At 44.2% G+C, this 24,745-nt stretch overlaps 1 protein-coding gene across 5 annotated transcripts; it reads left to right on the top strand.

The window, feature by feature from the left end:
* Positions 1-111: 111 nt before the first annotated feature.
* LOC147034692 (monocarboxylate transporter 4-like) lies at positions 112-21,758 on the top strand. Of its 5 annotated transcripts, none has more exons than XM_085887252.1 (5): positions 112-127; positions 11,408-11,658; positions 17,938-18,081; positions 18,275-19,159; positions 20,358-21,758. In XM_085887252.1, the coding sequence occupies exons 2-5, from the start codon at positions 11,436-11,438 to the stop codon at positions 20,771-20,773; spliced, it is 1,668 nt and encodes a 555-aa protein (XP_085743378.1). In that variant the 5' UTR covers positions 112-127; positions 11,408-11,435; the 3' UTR covers positions 20,774-21,758. The 5 variants fall into 5 exon arrangements, with proteins under 5 accessions (XP_085743378.1, XP_085743354.1, XP_085743362.1 ...); XM_085887228.1 differs by lacking the exon at positions 112-127 and adding an exon at positions 135-290; XM_085887236.1 differs by lacking the exon at positions 112-127 and adding an exon at positions 143-290 and having other exon boundaries at positions 11,412-11,658.
* Positions 21,759-24,745: the final 2,987 nt, after the last annotated feature.

Here is a 24,745-nt window from a genome sequence, read left to right as displayed (position 1 = left end):
TTCCCCTTCCCCTTCCCCTTCCCTCCCCCTCCCTCCATATCGTCAATTTGCCTCTCCCCCTCTTCCTCTGTATCCCGTGTTTTTCTATCCTCAATTCACCACCGACCCTCTCACCAACTACATACATGTAGGTTGAAGATGCCCTTTCAGTCGTACTTATGGTGTGTTTTTTCAATGTAATGTATAAAAAGAGGACCAACCAGTCATTGAGTTTACATTACATGACGTCGGTTGTGACGTCGAAAGAGTGAGCTGTTGATGAAACATCAGGGATTTCGTTCTCTTCGCAGGTGAGTGAACAGGCCGTCACCTCGTCAATGTTACCTTTTTTTTTCGTGCAGGTGTCCATGTTCAGGTAATTCGCGACAACTGGAGTCCGTGTTCTTGGTAACGCACAGAGAGAGAGAGAGAGAGAGAGAGAGAGAGAGAGAGAGAGAGAGAGAGAGAGAGAGAGAGAGAGAGAGAGAGAGAGAGAGAGAGAGAGAGAGAGAGAGAGAGAGAGAGAGAGAGAGAGAGAGAGAGAGAGAGAGAGAGAGAGAGAGAGAGAGAGAGAGAGAGAGAGAGAGAGAGAGAGAGAGAGAGAGAGAGAGAGAGAGAGAGAGAGAGAGAGAGAGAGAGAGAGAGAGAGAGAGAGAGAGAGAGAGAGAGAGAGAGAGAGAGAGAGAGAGAGAGAGAGAGAGAGAGAGAGAGAGAGAGAGAGAGAGAGAGAGAGAGAGAGAGAGAGAGAGAGAGAGAGAGAGAGAGAGAGAGAGAGAGAGAGAGAGAGAGAGAGAGAGAGAGAGAGAGAGAGAGAGAGAGAGAGAGAGAGAGAGAGAGAGAGAGAGAGAGAGAGAGAGAGAGAGAGAGAGAGAGAGAGAGAGAGAGAGAGAGAGAGAGAGAGAGAGAGAGAGAGAGAGAGAGAGAGAGAGAGAGAGAGAGAGAGAGAGAGAGATAGACAGGTCGTTGCAATGTCGTGCAGCCATTGACCGTGAGCTCCGTTAATTGCTAACGGTTCGTATCGATGACCAAGACGTGTTTTTTACATTCGTGGCACGTTTTCTCCAACCGCATGTGAATCCATTTCGATGGCGAAGGGTTTGCCCTCCGGGATTGCCTCACGTCGTGGTCCTAGTGGTGATGAGCCCATTGCCTCACGTCGTGGTCGTAGTGGTGATGAGCCCATTGCCTCACGTCGTGGTCGTAGTGGTGATGAGCCCATTGCCTCACGTCGTGGTCGTAGTGGTGATGAGCCCATTGCCTCACGTCGTGGTCCTAGTGGTGATGAGCCCATTGCCTCACGTCGTGGTCCTAGTGGTGATGAGCCCATTTCCTCACGTCGTGGTCCTAGTGGTGATGAGCCCATTTCCTCACGTCGTGGTCCTAGTGGTGATGAGCCCATTTCCTCACGTCGTGGTCGTAGTGGTGATGAGCCCATTTCTTCACGTCGTGCTCGTAGTGGTGATGAGCCCATTGCCTCACGTCGTGCTCGTAGCGGTGATGAGCCCATTGCCTCACGTCGTGGTCCTAGTGGTGATGAGCCCATTGCCTCACGTCGTGGTCCTAGTGGTGATGAGCCCATTTCCTCACGTCGTGGTCCTAGTGGTGATGAGCCCATTTCCTCACGTCGTGGTCCTAGTGGTGATGAGCCCATTTCCTCACGTCGTGGTCCTAGTGGTGATGAGCCCATTTCTTCACGTCGTGCTCGTAGTGGTGATGAGCCCATTGCCTCACGTCGTGCTCGTAGCGGTGATGAGCCCATTGCCCCACGTCGTGGTCCTAGTGGTGATGAGCCCATTTCCTCACGTCGTGCTCGTAGTGGTGATGAGCCCATTGCCTCACGTCGTGGTCCTAGTGGTGATGAGCCCATTGCCTCACGTCGTGGTCCTAGTGGTGATGAGCCCATTGCCCCGCGTCGTGGTCCTAGTGGTGATGAGCCCATTTCCTCACGTCGTGGTCCTAGTGGTGATGAGCCCATTTCCTCACGTCGTGGTCCTAGTGGTGATGAGCCCATTGCCTCACGTCGTGGTCCTAGTGGTGATGAGCCCATTGCCTCACGTCGTGGTCCTAGTGGTGATGAGCCCATTGCCTCACGTCGTGGTCCTCGTGGTGATGAGCCCATTGCCTCACGTCGTGGTCGTAGTGGTGATGAGCCCATTGCCTCACGTCGTGGTCGTAGTGGTGATGAGCCCATTTCCTCACGTCGTGGTCGTAGTGGTGATGAGCCCATTTCCTCACGTCGTGGTCGTAGTGGTGATGAGCCCATTTCTTCACGTCGTGCTCGTAGTGGTGATGAGCCCATTGCCTCACGTCGTGGTCCTAGTGGTGATGAGCCCATTGCCTCACGTCGTGGTCCTAGTGGTGATGAGCCCATTTCCTCACGTCGTGGTCCTAGTGGTGATGAACCCATTTCCTCACGTCGTGGTCCTAGTGGTGATGAGCCCATTTCCTCACGTCGTGGTCCTAGTGGTGATGAGCCCATTTCCTCACGTCGTGGTCCTAGTGGTGATGAGCCCATTTCCTCACGTCGTGGTCGTAGTGGTGATGAGCCCATTTCTTCACGTCGTGCTCGTAGTGGTGATGAGCCCATTGCCTCACGTCGTGCTCGTAGCGGTGATGAGCCCATTGCCCCACGTCGTGGTCCTAGTGGTGATGAGCCCATTTCCTCACGTCGTGCTCGTAGTGGTGATGAGCCCATTGCCTCACGTCGTGGTCCTAGTGGTGATGAGCCCATTGCCTCACGTCGTGGTCCTAGTGGTGATGAGCCCATTGCCCCGCGTCGTGGTCCTAGTGGTGATGAGCCCATTTCCTCACGTCGTGGTCCTAGTGGTGATGAGCCCATTTCCTCACGTCGTGGTCCTAGTGGTGATGAGCCCATTGCCTCACGTCGTGGTCCTAGTGGTGATGAGCCCATTGCCTCACGTCGTGGTCCTAGTGGTGATGAGCCCATTTCCTCACGTCGTGGTCCTAGTGGTGATGAGCCCATTGCCTCACGTCGTGGTCGTAGTGGTGATTAGCCCATTGCCTCACGTCGTGGTCGTAGTGGTGATGAGCCCATTGCCTCACGTCGTGGTCGTAGTGGTGATGAGCCCATTTCCTCACGTCGTGGTCGTAGTGGTGATGAGCCCATTTCTTCACGTCGTGCTCGTAGTGGTGATGAGCCCATTGCCTCACGTCGTGGTCCTAGTGGTGATGAGCCCATTGCCTCACGTCGTGGTCCTAGTGGTGATGAGCCCATTTCCTCACGTCGTGGTCCTAGTGGTGATGAACCCATTTCCTCACGTCGTGGTCCTAGTGGTGATGAGCCCATTTCCTCACGTCGTGGTCCTAGTGGTGATGAGCCCATTGCCTCACGTCGTGGTCCTAGTGGTGATGAGCCCATTTCCTCACGTCGTGGTCCTAGTGGTGATGAGCCCATTTCCTCACGTCGTGGTCCTAGTGGTGATGAGCCCATTGCCTCACGTCGTGGTCCTAGTGGTGATGAGCCCATTGCCTCACGTCGTGGTCCTAGTGGTGATGAGCCCATTTCCTCACGTCGTGGTCCTAGTGGTGATGAGCCCATTTCCTCACGTCGTGGTCCTAGTGGTGATGAGCCCATTGCCTCACGTCGTGGTCCTAGTGGTGATGAGCCCATTTCCTCACGTCGTGGTCCTAGTGGTGATGAACCCATTTCCTCACGTCGTAGTGGTGATGAGCCCATTTCCTCGCGTCCGCGATCGAGTTGATTGATCGCACCGCTCGACGGTCACCCCCGCTGACTGAAGGCCTAGCCCCTCGAGGGTTCAGACCAGTCGCTCGAGCTACGTTTGTCCGGGATGTGTCGGCTGTTCGCGCCAATTTTTACATCCTTCATAATTAACGGGGCACGTGTTTGGGAGAGCGGCGGGAACGTGTGAGGAGATGTGCGGAGGAGATGTGCGCGCACACCGGGGACAAACGGCGCACTTGTGCCTCCAAGTGTTTGTGTGCGGACGTCGTGATTCATTCTTCCAAATGAAGCTTTCATTCCCCCCCCCTGATGGGGTGAGTTTCCTCTCCAATCGTCATGATCATCCTCCAAAGGCGGCTCGTTCATTCGAAGAACTCTGGCTGTAAGCGTCATGGCGTTTTATTCATTCCTTCTCTGAACGTGGCAGATCGGAGGCTTGTCGAGTCCATCGAAATGGGATCGACACGGCCATTGTTGCGCCAAAGACTCACACGTATTTCGATGCTGCTGAGGAGCTGCGGTGGAGAAGGACAGGAAGGTGTGGGCGGAGCCGGGGAGGGGGGCGGAGCCGGGGAGGGGGGCGGAGCCGGGGAGGGGGGCGGAGCCAGGGAGGGGGCGGAGCCAGGTATGGGTTCCCGGGCAACGTGTTGGCGATTGTTCTTTGGATATAAAACGACCACACGGGCTTCCATGACACGTCTGACCCAGACTTGCTGTAATCACCTCCAGCGTTTGCGGATTGTGTCGTCATAGCAGGCGTTTCCTTCCGTTCTGCATGCGATCGAACGTGAAGACGTTCACCTGTTCCACCTGTTCCAGCCCCACTCGGAGTATGTCGAGGCATAGGTCTCCTATACGCTGTGTTTTTATTCATCGCTTTCGAATACCGCAGTGTCGCTAATGCACAGCTTGTGTTTTCATTGTATTCTGGGCACGTGGTCCAGTCATTGCACAGGTGTCCTCCTTGTGTCCTCCTTGTGTTTACCTGTCGTAATTGAGTACAATGTAGAGGTCTGGAACAAGGGAGCTGATTGTTTCATTGTTTTTAAACCTTTGCTGTATCTACACAGACCTGGTGCATTGAGCGACGATGAGTAAGGAAATAAATAAATAAGTATTTCTTCTCTGGAAGGACATGTTGAGGTGACCCCTCTTAATAGGACGTGTAGTCGTTTTGATCATGGGACCTTCATCAGTCCTGCGGTGTAAAGGGTCAATGTTTCCGGGATGAGCATAAGACGATGGTGTTGATAACGGAGAAAGCACAGTTTCTGTAAGTCTTCTTCTTGAAGATGAGATAATTTAATTATTATCTGCTTTTGGTTGATATTTTATTATATTATTATTTTCTCCTATAAGCCTGGTGTTGGCTTCGTGGTTAGGGTGGTGGCTTGGGATGCCAGGGTCCTGAGTTCAAGCCCCGTTGGCTGCTGAATTAACACCAGGGGGTTGACTCAGCCTGTCATCCTTCCGAGGTCGTCGAAATGAGTACCGGTGTACTGGTCGCGGTGTATGCCCCGGTTAGAATAGGTGTACCATATCCCTGTGTGTCGTAAGAGGCGACCAGGGTTGGCGTCAGGAAGGGCATCCGGCCATAAAACATTGCCTCAAGAAAAAGCCCAACCCCTGCACAGCAGGGAAAAATGGCTGTAAAAACGGTCATTTTATTATTTTCTCCTATGTTAGGGTGATCAACTTTGTTACTGGTTTTAATGATTTAAAAACGTGCAAACCTCAGTGTTGCGGTTGCGTGCCGACCACGCTGTCACGTCGGTTTGGTGTCACGGTTGTGTGTGATGACCAAGTATTTTATTTATTTAATTTCTGACTCATGGAGTGATTGTGTCGCTGGAGATGCATTGCATGTATGACGAAGACCTGCACTCTTTCCCCTTTTCCCCCTTCCCCCTTTGCCAGAGCAACTTTGAATTGACAGTGGGGTAGTGAGGCGACAATGGGGCACAACGAGCAGAAATCAAGGGAGAGGAGGCGACGAAGCACCCCGACACCAGCGAGTCGGAGGGTTTGGTTAGGAAGGGCTAATAAAGATCATGATGCCAGACGTTGGTCGACGATGGACATCACACAGGTTATATAGGTTCCCTGCACCATGAATCGTGGGTTTAGACGGAAATTCTAGATGGGAACCAAATGAATCGGATCCATTGTGTTTAAAACAAAAACGTTCAAAGGATTATTTGATTACATTAAGCTTGCTGACTCATTGATGAGGTTAAAGTAAGTGCAGGTAGTAAGACTGTGTCATGGTAACATTGATCAAGTTCTTGCTAACTGCACTCTCCACAAAGAAAGCTCCTGTAATTTATTTTTTTTTTTTTCCAAAATTGCTTTTTGGTTTAATGGGAATGTTGATAGGATGAAATGGTGGTTGTGTATTAGAGTGGGACACCAGTTTGTACATGCAGGTATGAATTGGATGTTTGTGCATATCGTGGTTAAATCGAAACTAGAAAGGAACAGTTCAAGTTGATTAATAAAGGGATTGGGGGAAGGGGGGGGGGGGAATGGGGAAGTGACAAAATTAATTTTGGGGAATGTTGACCATTACTTGTTGCCAAGTGCTGAAGGTGAGTTTTAATCTCTGTCCCACAAGGCAGTCTATTCTCTGCATCCAAAGCCCGAAAAATGTGATGGCCTGTTGCCATGTCCTTTTAGCGGTCACGTGTGTATGTAGTATCGGCATTGTCGTTGTATATTGTTTGATCGTCTGTTTCTGTTGTCCATTGTGGTATACTGTGCTGTTTGCCATTGCCTTCAATCAAGACACACAAATGACCTTGTGTTGTTTGCTGATATTTAAGATCTTGAGTACCATTGAGATTGGATGGCCAATATAACTCATCTGATGTATTGTATATTGCTTGATGCAATGCTTTGTTGTTGCATCAAGGAGTACACCAGAAGTGAGTCGTTACCTCCGCCACCGAAGGTGAAGGAGGTTATGTTTTCACCCCTTTCTGTCTGTCTGTCTGTCTGTCTACAGGATATCTCAAAAAGCTGTGAATGGATTTGGATAAAAGTTGGTGGGCAGGTTGGGTGTGTGACGTGGACAAACTGATTAGATTTTGGTGAAAATCCAGATCCGGATCTGATAAATTTTTTAAGTGATTCTTCACCATTGAGAGATAGGGCTAAAAACTATATTGTCCTGTATAGCGTGATATTTTAAAAATGTATTGGGCTCGATACCTTCTCGTGGATCAGGCATTACGTGGTGGAGGTTTGCACTCTACGGAGTACCCTTCCAGTTTTATTATTTGTTATCCAACACCAATGTTGGTTGTGTGGGTGCATGTTCATGCACACATAACAACTTTAACGGCCCCATTATTTCCTTGTGGGGTTAGAGTTGGATTGTTTTTGACCTAAATATTTTCTTGAACCATCTGGCCAGGCTGGATGTTCAACAAAATGTGACGTGAATTTGGAATTTAACAAGGTTGCTCACAATAACTTGCCTACTCTTCGTTAAAGACACCATGGGATATCTAACTTCCACTAACCAATGCTAGCAGACACCCAGTTTAATTTGCCTTCGAGAGGTCATAGAGACCCTGCCTCTCAAAAACACCACAGTGATAAATGGGCTGAGATTTCAACCCGAGTTAAACATCTCAAATGAATGTGTACGTACCTCAAGGTAATCTTACTATGTGGGTGTGTGTGTGTATTATTGTGATGAAAATTACTTTTAAGGGTGAATGGGTTGATTACTTTTATTGTAAGCCTGGTGTTAGCTTAATGGATAAGGTGGCTGGCTTAAGATCTTGGGATCCTGAGTTTGAGCCCCTGTCGCGTTGTTGAATTAACACCAGATGGGTTGATTCAGCCTGTCATCCTTCTGAGGTCAGTAAAATGAGTACCAGATTACTGGAAACGGGGCATTGCATCAGCGACATAGCTCTGCTTCCAGAAAATTATGCAACCAGCAGCCACAGGCTGTATATGAAGCAAAAAGTTGTATTCTAAATTTTAAAATGGTTGTCCCAGTTGCCTGGTTCGAATCCGGTGAGTCACCTCAATGCGACTAATAGTCAGCTGAGTCGACAGTCCCGGGTCAGATTACGGCCTTTCTACTTCCAATATCGAACCAGCCAAGAATTGCGCTCATTGGTAATGTATGCCTTATTCCCAATTATGGCCGAGTGATGCCAAGAGGCGCATGGTATGGCCTGATATGCGGCGTTTTGTCACAGATAATTACCGGTAGTCCCTCAATGGGCCTTTTATAATTGCTGAGGAGAACCACGAGACCAAGGTATATTTAATAACAAAGATCACGGGGAGGGGAATGTATAAGAAGCAGTAACAGTTATGTCATAATTAATTAATCCCCTCGCCAAACTACGGATCATACGTGCCCAAAGAACACATGGGATTCCTTCATTACCGAACCTTAGCCCCAACTAATAACTCGGACAGTGTTATTAGGCACAAGACCCGATTGAGGCCTGAAGTCAAATTATTTGATTTAATTTTTTATTATTATTATTATTATTATTTTTTATCCAAGCATAGCCCTCGATCTTTCTCTGAATGAAAGAGGAGGCCATGCAAAGTTTGGTTGTACTGGTTTCTGCAGGGCTCGAATGCATAATGAACGATCAAACACAAATAAACTTTCTTTATATATTAGAGTCGCAAATACCACCCGTTGCTTTGCTGACGGTAATACGAAAGGGGGGGGTGGGAGGAAGAGAAGGGTGGGGGAGAGAGAGTGGGAAGAGTGAAGAGGAGGGAGGGGGAGCGAGGAGGGGTGGGGGGAAGGGAAGGCGGACATGCAGTGGAGCATTTAATTACGATTCATAGTTTCAGCAAAATTATTCTCCAATAACAGTGAAGATGGAAACAAAATAAAGTCTGAAATCCATTTTCTACCAGCTATACTAAAACATGGTCCTGAGACAAACTCCCATCCAGACATAAATAGCGCCCGGAGCCAAGCTGTCTGGAGACAAAAACACCGCCTGGACACATCCGGAGACAAACACCATCCAGACATAAGCACCGTCCGGATATGTCCAGAGAGACAGGATATGGAAGGAGGGTGCTGCACTGTCTTGGGAGGGGGTAGAGCAAAGATGGGACAAAGAGAGAGAGGGGTAGGGGTAGGGTTGTTAGCAGAGAAAATATGTTATGCTTTATGAGCAAAACACACACACACACACACACACACACACACACACACACACACACACACACACACACACACACACACACACACACACACACACACACACACACACACACACACACACACACACACACACACACACACACACACACACACACACACACACACACACACACACGCTTGGCCAATATTGGCAATCTTTTGGGAATCGGCAGGCTGGAGCCTGTATGATTACCAACTGCAGTATTTTCCGTTTACAACCCAGAAACCTTGAGTATCTTTCACCGAAAAACAACGTATATTCATATAATAGACGTTTCAGGGATGTATTCACAAACATTATTATTTATAAACAGCTGCATGTGATGGGTGGAAAAAAAAATTGGCTCGGTAATTTAGCAAATATGTGAATATGGCGAACGGCTCAATTAGGTGTTATTTCACACCAGCTCGCTCAGGGCGACGGGGCACGAACCCCTCGCTCAGGGCGACGGGGCACGAACCCCTCGCTCAGGGCGACGGGGCACGAACAACTCGCTCAGGGCGACGGGGCACGAACTGTAGTGTCCGGAGGGCAGCGGGACTCGGACAGTCGTGAGGATTCTCAAACACTGTTTATTGCCCGTCCAGATGCGCACTACTACAGACTACCCAGGCTCCACAGACTACACAGGCTACTGCCACGCCTCAGGCGGCGCGCACTCCTATATCCCGTGCAAGCACGGGACCACTCCAAAACGACTCATCCACGCCTCCACCCCGCTCCCCGCATCACGCCCTGCACCCACAGGCCCACTACACCACACAAACCACTCGCTCAGGGCGACTGGGCACGAACCACTCGCTCAGGGCGACGTAGCACTGTACCACTATGGGCACTTGGCAAGTGGCTTAAGCACTCCAATTCAATGGTCAATAAGGAACGATTGGCCAGGTTGTCGCTGCATATCATAAAATGATCCCTTTAACTTTGAAGGTTGTCTTCAGCGTGCACGCAACAGTTAATGAAATAAAATTAATTCGTTCAAATAATGACGATCCACGAAAGATTTGCTGGTGAATGCAGAATAACCCTGGAGACATCGCAAAGTTCAATCGCCCGTGAAATAAACATTGCAGAAAATCTGCCATTTTGCCTGCTCATCTTTGCCCGTCACGTGGTACATCGGTTCGGGTTCACACAAACGTTACAACTTTTTCTTGTTTTTTTTTTAAACGTCTTTTTCATCAGATTTGCTTTGATTTCTTGTAGAGAGCATCTTGCGAAACCTCTGAAAATATAGACACAGATCTGGTCGACGCTATGGATCAGGCAGTCCCTCTGGGGACAGGCCACGAGGTCCAGCAGTGAATGCATCAAATCATATAGCTGAATGAATTTGGTTAATTTTTGCACATTCCTAATTTTTTTTATTTTTGTTCATTCAATATAATTCTCCAAACAGTATTGAAAGATGAGTTTAATGCTTTGGAAATTTCAGATTTTCTTGTGTGTGTGTGTGAATGGAGAAGGAGGGAACAATGCCTTTCTTAATTGAAGTAAATGGGTATATCGACTTGGTTATAAGACTTATTATTTCTTTAAGTTATCAGATTTCACTCCAGATTTCAACACTTATTTTGCTCAGGTGATTTTTCGATGACATACTTTAATTAGTCCGTGAGAGTAGATCGTGGAAAATCGTATCATATAATGCAAGAAATCGCTCCAAGCTTCTAATTTGAAAACTTTCGAACTTTAAAAAGTGATGAAAACAGCCATTCGTAGCTATGATGAACAGGCATTCGATAATATGAATGAGGAAAGTGGGGAAAAAAAACCCCCAAAAACTTCATCGTGAAGAAATCGTTGTGACCTGTTTCAAGTCAAGGCATGGTTGAGCAGGTGAAAAAAAAAAACATGGCAGCTTCAGACCCCCCAGCGAGGTTACCCAGGAAACGCCTTCAGACCCCAGAGAGCGAGGTGGCCGAGGATCGTCTGATGAAGGATATAATTACTATAAATAAACTGTTAATTACCTTCAAAAAGGGGTGTTTTAATTATCCCAAACACCCAATTTTCACTCTTGCATTTCCTTGGAGTTTTCTTGGCATGCCTGCAGAGTTTCAGGCTGCTCGGTTTTATAGTTTTGGAGTTATGGAGGACACACACACTTATTAGTATGGAAAAGTGTGATTTATTTTCCGATTAGGATGGTTTCTTCTTCTTATTCACCATGTGCTTCCTGGCCCTGTTTCATTTGTCCATTTTATAAAACTTTATATTCTGACTTTTCATTGCAGTGGTCATGCGATCGATCGCCTCACAAAATCTGACAATGTTTGTGATGGGAATGGAGATGCAGGGAAAGCATGTGAATTAAATTGTTTTTTGTTGCATCTCTGAAATTATTTTATGCATGTCTTGATTACATATTTGCAATTCTAAAGCTTCCCATATGAATTGTTGTGGTCTCCATCTCCACCACCTGTGATCTTCCACTTGCTGTGTGATCCCATTTGTTTAGCTGATGCAGATACTGCTCAGTGCTTGATGGATATCCTTTTGTCATCAACCGTGTTGTCAGGCAGATCTGAGGAGCAGTTGAAGGTACAATGGGGGGAGTTGCGGTTGACACTTCACCTCCATTGGTGCCTCCCCCTGATGGTGGTTGGGGCTGGATCGTGCTTCTTGGAGGTTTTGTCATCACTGGTTTCTCATATGCTTTCCCAAAAGCCATTAGTGTGTTCTTCAAAGAGCTTATCGATGAGTTTGATGTCGGATACAGTGACACTGCCTGGCTCTCTTCTATTTTGCTTGCCATGCTCTATGGCTCAGGTGAGACCCACCATGATCATATTGCACTTTGTAAGAAATGTGGAGCTGGTGTAAAGTAGTCACTGTGAGTCTGAAGATTCTTGGCAATTTTTTTGCTGTCGCACTTTAACGTGGGTGTATAATTATGATGAATACAACTTCTGCCATATTGTATTAAAATTGTAAGCAAGACCGAGGCTTAGGAAGAGTGAGGTGGTTGCGTGTAACAAGAAATGTACTTGGTAGAGCAACAGCTAGACAATGAGTAAGGGAAAGAACAAAGGAGAGGGTTGGATACTTAATGTGTAGAAAAGAATGGAGGTTGGGGTGACCTGATAATGAGTGCACTGCCTACTTGAGTCCCTGAAGGTAAGAGTGGAATCGAACGACACCAGGAATGTGGTTATACAAATTGGAGAAAAGGGGAACAAAAGAGTGGAGGTTATGGTCAACCTGGATTATGGGAATTTAGCCAGGAAGGGGTTATTCAAATGACTAGTGTATTTTGGAGGAGCGGAGAGTTGGTGAGTTGAAAGAGCCCTCCCAACCTCCACAGCAAGATAAACCTTGTTGCTGCTTTTTCAGACACCTCAAGCAAAGTGGTGTGCTTTGGCAGGGTTCTCCACACTGAAAAGGGCATGTGCATTGGTAAAGACCTGTATTTGGTTTATTTTGTGTAAATGTTATAAAATCATTTTCAGGAGTAAAAGCGAGTTTGACATAATTGAACACAAAATTAGTGCGTGTAATTAACTTGCATTCAAATGTTAGGAATTTGCAAGAAGTTGATTGATTATATGTGTGTATATGTATATGTGTGTATATATATATATGTATATATATGTGTATATATATATATATATATATATATATATATATATATATATATATATATATATGTATATATATGTGTATATATATATACACAGCTCTGGAGAAAAAAAAATAAGAGACCACTCCAAAATAAAATTATATCAGCATCTCTACATGTATGGCAGCCATTCCATTCCAGTGTTTGTTGAATTCCAACACAGGCACACCTCATTCTACTTAGTAAGGTACTGATGAGGTGATCACCTGAACCGAATCTTATTTAACAAGGAAAAGTATAAAAACCACTGCTGTGGTCATCACTATCCTCTTCCAATAGGACCAGCTGGATGGCAAAAACAGTGCTCGTAGTACCTCAAAAGCAATTGGAATCAAAAAAATAACTATTGACCATGCCAAACGAGTTGAAAAGAAAAGTTTTGAGTGAGGAAAAGAATGGTTCAATTCTGGCTTTACTGGCAGAGGGATACAGTGAGTGTCACGTTGTTTCCATCCTTAAAATTTCAAAGACTGCGGTTCATAAGAACAAGGTCAAGCAGCAGACATTGGGGACAACAAACCTACAGACTGGCAAAGGGCGAAAACGACTTTCCACTGACCGGGATGACCACCAACTCATTCGAATGTCACTCAACAACCATAGGATGACATCAAGTGACCTACAAAAAGAATGGCAAATGGCAGCTGGGGTGAAGTGCACAGCGAGGACAGTTTGAAACAGGCTCCTCGGGGCAGGGCTGAAGTCGTGCAAAGCTACAAAAAGCCCTTCATCAATGAGAAGCAAAGAAGAGCCAGTCTGAGGTTTGCAAAAGACCATAAGGATTGGACCATAGAGAACTGGAGTCAGGTCATCTTCTCTGATGAGTCCAATTTTCATCTTTGCCCAACACCTGGTCATCTAATGGTTAGACGGAGACCTGGAGAGGCCTACAAGCCACAGTGTCTCACACCCACTGTGAAATTTGGTGGAGGATCGGTGATGATCTGGAGGTGCTTCAGCAAGGCTGGAATCGGGCAGATTTGTCTTTCTGAAGGACTCATGAATCAAGCCACGTACAAGGTTTTCCTGGAAGAACACTTGCTTCCTTCTGCTATGACAATGTTCCCAAACTCTGAGGATTGATTTTTCCAGCAGGACAATGCTCCATACCACACAGCCAGGTAAATCAAGGTGTGGATGGAGGACCATCAGATCAAGACCCTGTCATGGCCAGCCCAATCTCCAGACCTGAACCCCATTGAAAACCTCTGGAATGTGATCAAGAGGAAGATGGATGGTCAAAAGCCATCAAACAAAGCCGAGCTGCTTGATTTTTTTTTTTTTTGCGCCAGGAGTGGCATGAAGTCACCCAACAGCAATGTGAACGACTGGTGGAGAGCATGCCAAGACGCATGACAGCTGTGATTGAAAATCAGGGTTATTCCACAAAATATTGATTTCTGAACTCTTCCTAAGTTAAAACATTAGTATTGTGTTGTTTAAAAATGAAGATGAATTTGTTTTATTTGTATTATTTGAGGTCTGAAAACACTGAATCTTTGTTGTTATTTTGACCAGTTGTCATTTTCTGCAAATAAATGCTCCAAATGACATATTTTTATTTGGAATTTGGGAGAAATGTTGTCAGTAGTTTATAGAATAAAACAAAAATGTTCATTTTACTCAAACACATTCTGGTAAATAGTAAAACCAGAAAAACTGATAATTTTGCAGTGGTCTCAATTTTTTCCAAAGCTGTGTGTATGTATATATATATATGTGTATATATATATATATATATATATATATATATATATATATATATATATATATATATATATATATATATATATATATATATATATATATATATATATATATATGTGTGTGTGGACAGGGGCTCTAACTCAGGACTCTGAGGTCCCAAGCCAGTCACCTCAACCACAAAGCCAACAACAGGTATATAAATTACATATAAAATCTTGTAGTTATCTCTGCGGGAAAAGTTTTTTTCCCGGAGTCGCAAACATAAAGTGCATCGTGGTGTTGACTTTTTGGCTGTCGCATCATGTCGGAGAGTGCCATTAATAATAATAATAATAATAATAATAATAATAATATATGTATATATACACACACACCCCAAGCTCTACTAGCTGAAGAAGCTGCATAAAGCAACCATGAAAGGCTAACAAAGGTAAGCCCCTTGTTGTGTCAAACCCTTCCCAGAGTTCCTCCACAGCTGTAATGCCTCGGGGGGGGGGGGGGTGAGTTGATGCCCATGACCTGACCCCCCCATGGGTGCCCCTAGCACATTTGCAAAATCTGGTGGAAATGTATAGACATGAAAGTAAAGTGTGTGTGTGTGTGTGTGTGTGTGTGTGTGTGTGTGTGTGTGTGTGTGTGTGTGTGTGTGTGTGCATGCATATACACATATAATCAATCAACTTCTTGCAAATTCCTAACATTTGAATGCAAGTTACTTACACGCACTAATTTTGTGTTCAATTATGTCAAACTCGCTTTTACTCCTGAAAACTGTTTTTATAACATTTACACAAAATAAACGTATCAACACCAGGTGGGGTTGATCCAACCTGTCATCCTTCTGAGGTCGGTGAAATGAGTACCAGTGTACTGGGGTAGTATTCATTCAGGGTAATCTGTGTTGGAGCGGTGACGCCTCCAGGACTGTACTCATTCCAAATGAAACTGCTTTGGCATCACTCGTGCCTTTATGGCATGAAAGGAATGGTGTTATTATTATTATTATTATTATTATTATTATTATTATTATTAGCCCCTGTTGGATTTGGTCAAATGGTGGCTGATGGATTTGGTCTCAATTTTTGTGTTTGTGTGTGTGCGTGCGTGTCTGCAACCATATCTCAGACATGTTTGGACCAATTTTATTCTTACTTGGCACAGAGATAACAGGATGGTGTACATATGCACGTCATTTTTTTTTTTTTGACATCAAATCCAAGATAGCCAATTGGTGGCCATTTTAGTTGTTAAAAAAACAAATAAACAAACAAAAAAAACCTGGTGTCAAACATGTTCTCAACCATTTGTCTGACATGCATTTACCGGTCTTGCTCAAACTTGTCACACAGATAATGAATGATGGCTTATGTCAGCACGTCATTTTTTTTTTCCAAGATGGGCGACTGGTGGCCATTTTAGTTGTTAAAAACCCGATGTTGAACACGTCCTCAACCATTTCTCAGACTTGCATTTACCGATGTTGTTTAAACTTGGCACGCATATAATAAATGTGGCTTGCATATGCATGTCATTTTTGTTTTTTTGAGATCAAATCCAAGATGGCCGAATGGTGGCCATTTTGTTACTTAAACGTGTCCACAACCATTTCTCCGACGTGCATGGTCCGATATTTGTTCAAACTTCGAACGAGCACAGTATACAATGGCGTACACTTGCACCTAATTTTATTTTGCGATATGATCAAAGATGGCCACCTGGTAGACCGACGGCCATTTTAGCTGTAAAAAAAAAAAATCCCAATGTTGAACATGTCCTCACCCATTTCCTGGACATGCATTTACCAATGTTGTTCAAACTTGGCACGCAGGTAATGAATGATGGCTTGCGTATGCACGTCATTTTTTTTTTTTGAGATCACAATCAAGATGGCCGACTGGCAGCCATTTTAGTTGAAAAAAAAAAACCTCAATGCTGAATAAGTCCTCAAGCATTTACCGATGTTGTTCAAACTTGGCACACAGATAATGAATGATAGCTTGCATATGCCCATCTTATTCCCCCCTCCCCCCCTCCAAGATCAGATCCAAGATGGCCGACATATTGTTATTGTGGTCATATTGTTACTTTAATGTGTCCCCATCAATTTCTCAGATATGCATGGTCTGATTTTGTTCAAACTTGGCACAAGCACAAGACGTGATGGCATACATGTGCACCTCGCATTATTTTGTGATTTGATCAAAGATGGCCAACTGGTAGACTGGCGGCCATTTTATTTGTACATAAATATGGGCGAGCCCTTTAATATAGCTCCAGACAGCAAAATTATTAAACAATGGGGGCTTTGACCTTTTATATCTTTTATTTGTTATGTGTCAGAAGCTGTCGCAAGTGAATGAAAAATGCAGTTACCGACCAGTTTTGTTCTTGTTCGGACATAATCAAGGCAACATACATCCACTTGTGACTGAAACATTACAGTTGTATACCAGTCAATCCATCCATCCATTGGGACCATACTCTGTACAGATCAGCGCTGCCAAAACAGTCTCTTGGGCTATTGGGCACAATCCTGGATGGGTCGCTACTCCGACGCAGGATACTCAAATGGCTCAATCATCCCAGCAAGCTGGTACTCATTTTGCCGATCTCGGAAGGATGATCGGCTGAGACAACCCGCACATGGTGTTAATTCAATGGGAAAGTGGGATTTGAATTCTTAATCTTAGGATCCTAAGCCCATCCACCCTAACCATTAAGCCAACACCAGGCCTTATACCAATTAATGTGCGATTCTAAACCATGAGGTGACCGTGTCAGAAATGTATCCGATACATCACTTGCTGCAAGCCTGGTGTTGGCTTAGTGGTTAAGGTGGCGGCTTGGGATCCCAGGGTCCTGAGTTCAAACCCCGTTGGCTGCTGAATTAACAGCAAGGGGGTTGACTCAGCCTGTCATCCTTCCGAGGTCGGCGAAATGAGTGCCAGTGTACTGGTCCCGGTGTATACCCCGGTTAGAATAGGTGTACCATATCCCTGTGTGTCGTAAGAGGCGACCAGGGTTGGCGTCAGGAAGGGCATCCGGCCATAAAACATTGCCTCAAGAAAAAGCCAAACCCCTGCACAGCAGGGAAAAAATGGCTGTAAAAACGGTCAAAAAAAAAACCAAAAAAAAAAACCACTTGCTGCATGGCAATGGGAGCGATAAGCACTGCCTGCCATGTGCAACATTATTTCTCGCTTCATCAAACACAATCTGAAGTAAACACCGGATAAGGTCAGGCACAATGACAATAAATGTCATGACGTCGCCGCCACAACGTACGTTAGTCACAGGCTCCAGATTGTGTTTGGTGAAGTGAGGGATAATATTCTGCGAGTCAGCCAGTGCTTCTCGCTCCCGGTGCTGTGCAGAAAGGGCTGTGTCGGAGTCTGTTCCGGCGCGGTCACCTCACGGTTTGGAGTCGCACATTAACTGATTATATATATATATATATATATATATATATATATATATATATATATATATATATATATATATATATATATATATATATATAGAAATATACACAATCTCAACCCAGTGATGTCCCTGTGCCTGCCCTTGTTCTCTTCCCAACCTCACCAAATAAACTGATAGATTTGATTAATCTGGAGTTTTATGTAGTACGGGCTTGATGGGCCCACCAACCTCCTGTGTTGAAGTTCCTTTTATTAAGATGGCATATTTGCTTCGCGTATTAACCATCTGATTGCATGTAGGACCACTCTCCAGCGTGCTGGTGAATCGCTTTGGTTGTCGGCCCGTCATGATTGGTGGAGGTCTTTTGGCTTCATCGGGCATGATTATTGCATCGTTTTGCACCAGCATCATCCAGCTCTACTTGACAGCAGGTGTAATAACAGGTATATAGATGCATTATCATAATCTTGGGAGGATACTCAATGCCAAGCACACTGTCTGCACAGTCTCGAATGAAGACTGCTCAGGAGTCAACATCAGACCTGAGTCTTGTCTACTGGGAAGCTATATTAGTTGGTGTTATTTTGAGTTTGAAAGCCTTTTTATTTTTGCTTTTCCTTGTCTTTTTTTTTTTAGGAATGGGCTTGGCCCTCAGCTTCCAACCATCACTGATCATGCTTGGTCGATACTTTGACAAGCGACGACCATTGGCCAATGGTTTGGCTGCAGCTGGTAGTCCCGTTTTTCTCACCGCTCTGTCTCCATTCAATCAATATTTGGTGCACGAATATGCATGGCGTGGAGGATTCCTCATCATCGGTGGGTTACTACTCAATTGCTGTGTGTGCGGAGCTGTAATGCGACCTCTTAAACCATCGAAGCAGCAGCGAGTACAGCGTGAGCTGGAGGAAATGCTTCCTGGGAAGAAAAAAGGTGAATTTGTTGCAGTGCCATTGGATGACAAGCCACAAATACCAGGAAGTCCTCCTCCTCGCATGGACAGTCCCAATGACACAAAAGTGGTTCGTCCTGAGCCTAAAAGGAAACTTCTGGATTTCACCGTTTTCCAGGACAAAGGATTTGTAATATACACAGTGGCAGCAGCTATTATGGTGATAGGCCTCTTTGTTCCACCAATATTTGTGGTGAGTTATGCCAAAGACATGGGTGTTGAAGACACTAAAGCTGCCTTTCTCCTCTCTGTGGTTGGGATAATCGACATATTTGCACGTCCAACCTGTGGCCTAATGGCTGGCTTGCCTCGTATTCGCCCAATCGTCGTCTACGTCTTCAGTTTTGCCATGTTCTTCAATGGCTTCGCAGATCTTATGTGTACGCTTGCATCCGACTATCAGGGTCTTGCTGTCTTCTGCTTCTTCTTTGGAGTGTCTTATGGTATGGTGGGTGCTCTGCAGTTTGAAGTGCTTATGAACATTGTGGGCCAAAATGTATTTCCCAGCGCCATTGGTCTTGTTCTCTTGATCGAAGCAGCTACGGTCCTTATCGGGGCACCCACAGCAGGTAAGTACAGCCTAATACTACTGACACATGAACACCTTGTATGAAAATTTATCCTCGTTTTTGAGCTCTGTTCAAAGTGGAGAAAGGAAACATTGAAGTATAGTGTTTGTATGTATTGTAAATATTCCATTTTTGAATCCACCCTGGCTCAATTATAGGTCGATCCATGTCATGACACAATTTGGACAGTGTTGCAGGTACTGTAGGTAGGTATGGGTGTGTATAGTATCAACATTGTCACTCTTTCCTTTCGGTATGGCGAATCTGGTCATTTTATCCTCTATTATAAATGGCACCTCACTTTGGGCTAAAATATTGATAAGAATTTTTTTTTTTAATCCTTGCGTTTGACAGTTTGTCCAGTCCCATTCTTTGCTTCCTTCCACTTGAGGACGCTGAGCTTTCACTCAGCAGTTCCAATTCCTCAATCGATTAATTATATTCCCACTGACTTGGCCCCAGTCCACCTGCATTCAACCTCACCCCCCATTGTTGTCAACTTTAAGTCTACTCACTTGCCTTTGTTTACTTGTACTCATCTTCTATTGTTTTGGCGGAATGCTTCAACTTCCATTCATGGCCACGCTCTTTATAGAATCGAGAGCATTAGTAGTGACAAAAGTTACTCGGTAAGGAATACACCACACGGTATGCATGCCATTACACTCCCCAGTAGCCAGGGTAGGAATTCTGAACTTGGAATACGGCACTAGCACAATGGTGTTGTTTTTATATTTATTTATTTTTTGTAATTCAAGTTATTTTTATTTATTTATTTGTATTTCAAAAAGCTACTGAAGGATATTAAATGTGCATCAGCAAATGGGATACCTGGCTAAGTGTCGCTCACACATTGACGAAACGCCCTGCCTGCAAAGTAGTGTGGTGAGTTTTTCTAGTCAGATTGGTAATCATACCCTGACAAGACTGATCAAAGATAAGTATGCCACCCCTTGGCTATCCTGCCAACCGATGTCCTGGATATACATAAACGTTTTTATGCTTCTTTCTCTATCCCTTGTCTGCCTGTTCTCTGCTCACTGTTTGTTAATTTATTGACACTCATGTCATTGAACATTTCCACAAGATTGGATCTGTTTAAGATATATAATTTTTTTTTAAATGATAGCTAGTATAGTATTGTGCGTTATGCTTGAGGATGTGCTTTGATTGTTTTGTGAAATATTTTGTCACGCAGGTTTCCTTCGAGACTATATGAACAGCTATAAACCTATCTTCATCTTGGCTGGAAGCATGGTCCTCCTCTCTAGTTTAGTTCTTTCCCTTTGCAACTTCTTTTGCCTCAAGACTCTGGCAAAACCACCAACCCAGACCAAAAATACCGAGATGGTCGAACTTCCCATAGAGAGCAATTCTGCCAGAAATGGCCCAGCATCAAATGAAGCCAACCAAGACTCTTCGGTTTTGTCTGTGCATAAAGTAGAACCGGGTCTCAGCCCAGTGGCAGAAGCAGTGGTTGAAGGTGAAGGACATGAGTATGAGAATTCAAAGGACTTTACTCATCCAGGGCAGACACAACCATCTGAAGATTGTTCCACATCTGTGATAGAAACTGGGATGGAAAGTGCAGCAAAGGTGGAGGTATGTGCTTGACTCTTGGATAGGCTATTATTTTGTGTACATGTGCTTCAGTGATGTGTAGTCCGAGGGCAGGTTTTAGAAGTAAGGTTTTGATTCTCTTGAAACGATGTTCAACTCGGTTTACTTGATTTAAATTCTAAAATTATGAGGTGCAAGTTGCACAGCTTTTTTGTGGAATGGTCAGTACCATTAGATATGGAAGCCAGCAATAGATGTAAAGTTGTGATTTGCAATGTTCCTAATGTCTGCCTGTTTGTCCTTGGTCATTAACTCGCTCTTGCATCAATTTCACCAAAACGGTTCCTCCGGTAATGGCAAAGCCTTGCTTTTGCTAATGACCCGTGTGAGTGCATTGTGGAATTTAAGTATGGCTTCATGTTGTGTCGAGCTGATCCGTCTTTATGTTCAGTTGGAAAGCTTAGAATCGCACCTTCTTTGTGCCTCGTTGAGATTTTAAAGAATGTAATGTTTGTTTATCGCAGGGTATAAGCTCGGGTGGGGGAAAAACACTTATGAGTCACAGCAGGTGACAAGCTCTCAGAACGTTTCAAGATGACTCCTGCAACATTTGAGGTTTTTTTTCAGCAAATGGGACCACCGTCTCGTTGCAGGAATCATTCCAATTTGACTGTCTTTGTGAAGTGTCCCAAGCTAAGGTGTAATCAAGTGTTGATCATAAGATTTTTATTTTTCATGATTAAAGATTACTGAGATAGTGTTACTATTTTTACTAGTAGGGTATAGCCTAAAATATTTTAGCTGCGTGGGTTCCAAAGAGGTTGCCTGTCGTTTGAGCTGTTGAGGATGCCACACCTGAAGTCATGACGAGTTTATTTATGTGAACAAATCGTGATCGAGTGCTGCTTTAATGGTGGGTTTTTTATTTTGTTTTTTTATTTTATTTTAATCTGTGCAACGGAAGGAAATGTTGGTTTGTTTTTTTTGTTCTTGTGAATTTTTTTGTGCCAGTTGAACAATAAAGGCAACCATGTGTGGAGTTTCTCGTACAAATGTGTTTACTGAAATGAAGTGGTGTTTAAAAGCTATCAAAAAGGCATCTATCTTGGACACAAAGTGGTCCATTTCATTGTCAGGATCAAGTGAATTACAATCTGCTTTATAAATAATTTAGTACCGAGAACAGCACTCGGTAGAGCGCATACCTCTGCCTGGCTGAACGGTTTAAGTTTGTATCTACTGATAAGGCGGATCTGCCTCTACATTCACCAGAAAAATGTAATGAATTCGTCCTTGTGACACCCAACCTGTCCACCAAGTTTTGTCTGAATTCGTTAACTTCTTGCGATATCCTGCTCACAGACCAAATGGGTGAAAACCTAACCTCCGTCCACCTTCGGTGGCAGAGGTAATTGTACGTACTTAGCAATGTGATCACCTTCATTTATTTTCTATCAAAGATTACCATGCCATGGTGTACTGTACAACAAGGCAACACATTTTCACATGTCCTGAGTTTTTGGTTTTTTGGAGTCAGTGTTTTGTGAATTTCTGAGATTTGCAAAAATAATTATTTTGCATTTAATATCACTGATCCAGCAGTCACAACTTCGGCAGGATCACCACGGTAAGATCATCATTCATTTCTTCTTTCGTAGTTCATGAACTGAACCTAACATAAACGTGTTTTATTGTTGTATCCATTTATAAATACCTTCATATGTGGTGAATACTAGGAAGGCTTTGGGTGGCCATTGCTGTATTTCAAATTACCTCCTATGTGATGAAAGGACATTGTCATACGGAGAGATTTTCGCTTGGCCACAGAAGTGTTTATAAAAGTCTTTGTAAAGTGGTCAATATTGTTGTCGCCATCACCGCATCGGCTTCTGTGTTGCATGGTTGTGAAGCTGATGGGCCAAAGGTATCTGGCACCATTGCTTAGAGATATTTATTTCCACCAACAAAGGTGGACAAATATTTTTTTTCACCCCTGTGTCTGTGAGCAGGATATCTCTCAAAAGGTTATGGACGGATTCGGACAAAACTTTGCAGACAAGTTGGGTGTTTAAGGACGAATTGATTTGATTTTGGTGAAGATCGGACACTATAATTTTTAAAGTGATTCTTCATTGAGAGAGAGGGCAAAAAACGAGATTTCAAAAAGTTGTGGATGAATTGAGTAGGTGACAAGAACAACCAGATTAGATTTTGGGTCAGGTCCAAATCTAGATCAGGCCTATCAAGTGGGCAAAATTGGATTCAACGATGTATTATGAAAGATGGCGGTTATGTTGAAGCCTAAAAATTTGAACTGCATTGAGTAAACGCTTCCTGAATTATCCTTTCATCCACCATTTATACGTTGTTGGAGTGAGTTGGTGGCCTGTTGATTTTTGTAATGTTGCACAGCTATCATGAAGTCCTCTGTCTAGAAGTATTTTGCCTCATAGTTGTTGGGAAGAAATCTTGAAGAAACAGATTAAAGTGGTTGGGGGAGAGTGCAGAGTCTTGAGGTACTCCTCTTTTTTTGGAGGATTCCGATGCGACATAGGGAGTCAGTATTTGAACTCGGCTCTGTGACCAGACAAGCTTGCTTAACAATATTTTGAGAGTGAGGTCCATGGTGCGTCGTCACAAATCCCGATGCTTCCCACTTAAATGAAGGTTGAAAGATAGAAAAAGGTTCCACCAGGAATGATCCAACATAAAATTTAGTTAATTTTTTTTTTCTTCTGTTTTGACCCGTGACCCCAAGTCCCCACCCGATGGGGCAGGAACCAGGAGTCAAATCCCCAAAAAATCGTTTCATGATGCGTCTAACAATGTTTGCATAAAAAAATTTCATTTTAAAATGTGCCTGTAATTGCATTTTTTGAGAATTGACCCTGTCCCAGGAGTGGGGCCAAAATTGATACTGCTCTCGAACCTTCTTGCCGTGAGGCGATCATAAACTCCCAAGTTTGGAGAATTTTAGCACAATATAGATAGCGTTATGGACAGGTGTACAGAGCCGATTATAACTGTTTGTGTGTACCAGTCAACGAGGGCAGCTAGAATCGCCAAATTTGGCACAGAGCTTCATATTGTGAATGTCTTGGTCAAGTTCAACTTTGAGCTCAGAAGGAAATAAATAAAGTGAAATCTAGTGCAGGACTGTTTACTCACACCGTGGCCATAGACTGGTGTGTGAGCTTTGGAAAATCCTATCTGTGTGTGTACAATATGAAGCTCTGTGCGTAATTTGGCAATCGTGACTGTCAGAGATTAAGTTGGATATTAGGTCGGGTCATGTGGCGTTGAAATTTTCTGAAGTTTTTAATTACTGTTTGAACTTTTAAGTAGGTGAAGGGGTTTTTTTTCCTGAATTCTGACTGCATGAATGATTAGTTTGTTCCCTTGCTCTTTATTGGTTCGGAATTGCTTTAATCTGTACCAGCAGGCTTGGGTAGCACTTTGTGGGAGAGTGGAGGGTGACTTTTGGATGTGTTGATGCTGGTAATTTTCTAATTTTTAAATACCTGTGGTCTCATTTGTGAACTTTTCCCAGTTGTTGCTTTTGAATGTTTATCAGGTTGTTGGTGGTGCTATCTGTGTTTGTGGAACATGGGTTACTCTGTTTTTGATCGGTTTGTTAATTTTAGGTCTGCAATTGGGGTTGAAGTCTGTGTCCACTGGGGACATGTTTGATGCTTGCTGTTATTATCCACACATTATTTTCAAATGGGGGGGGGGATATTCTACTCTGTCTATTTTGCTATCCTTCCTAAACAGTTGTGCATAAATTCCCAAAACTTAGTAATTACCACTTAGCAAATATGTGAGAGCAGTATCATTTTTGGCTCCGCTCCCTGGGGTGCGGTCAAAAGGGCAATACAAAAAATTCAATTTCAGCCACATTAAAAAAAAAAAAAATTTCAATAAAACTATGCAATCAATATTGGAGAATCGTGAAATATATAACGATTTTATTTTCTTTTGGATTTGATTCACGATTCATGCCCTGGGGAGTGGGACTTGGTCACA

The sequence above is a fragment of the Eptatretus burgeri genome, chromosome 1 (genome assembly GCF_056783735.1).
Source record: "Eptatretus burgeri isolate ZD-2024b chromosome 1, Ebu_testis_v1, whole genome shotgun sequence".
Taxonomy (NCBI): Eukaryota; Metazoa; Chordata; class Myxini; order Myxiniformes; family Myxinidae; genus Eptatretus; species Eptatretus burgeri.
This window is presented reverse-complemented; position numbering and strand designations above follow the sequence as displayed.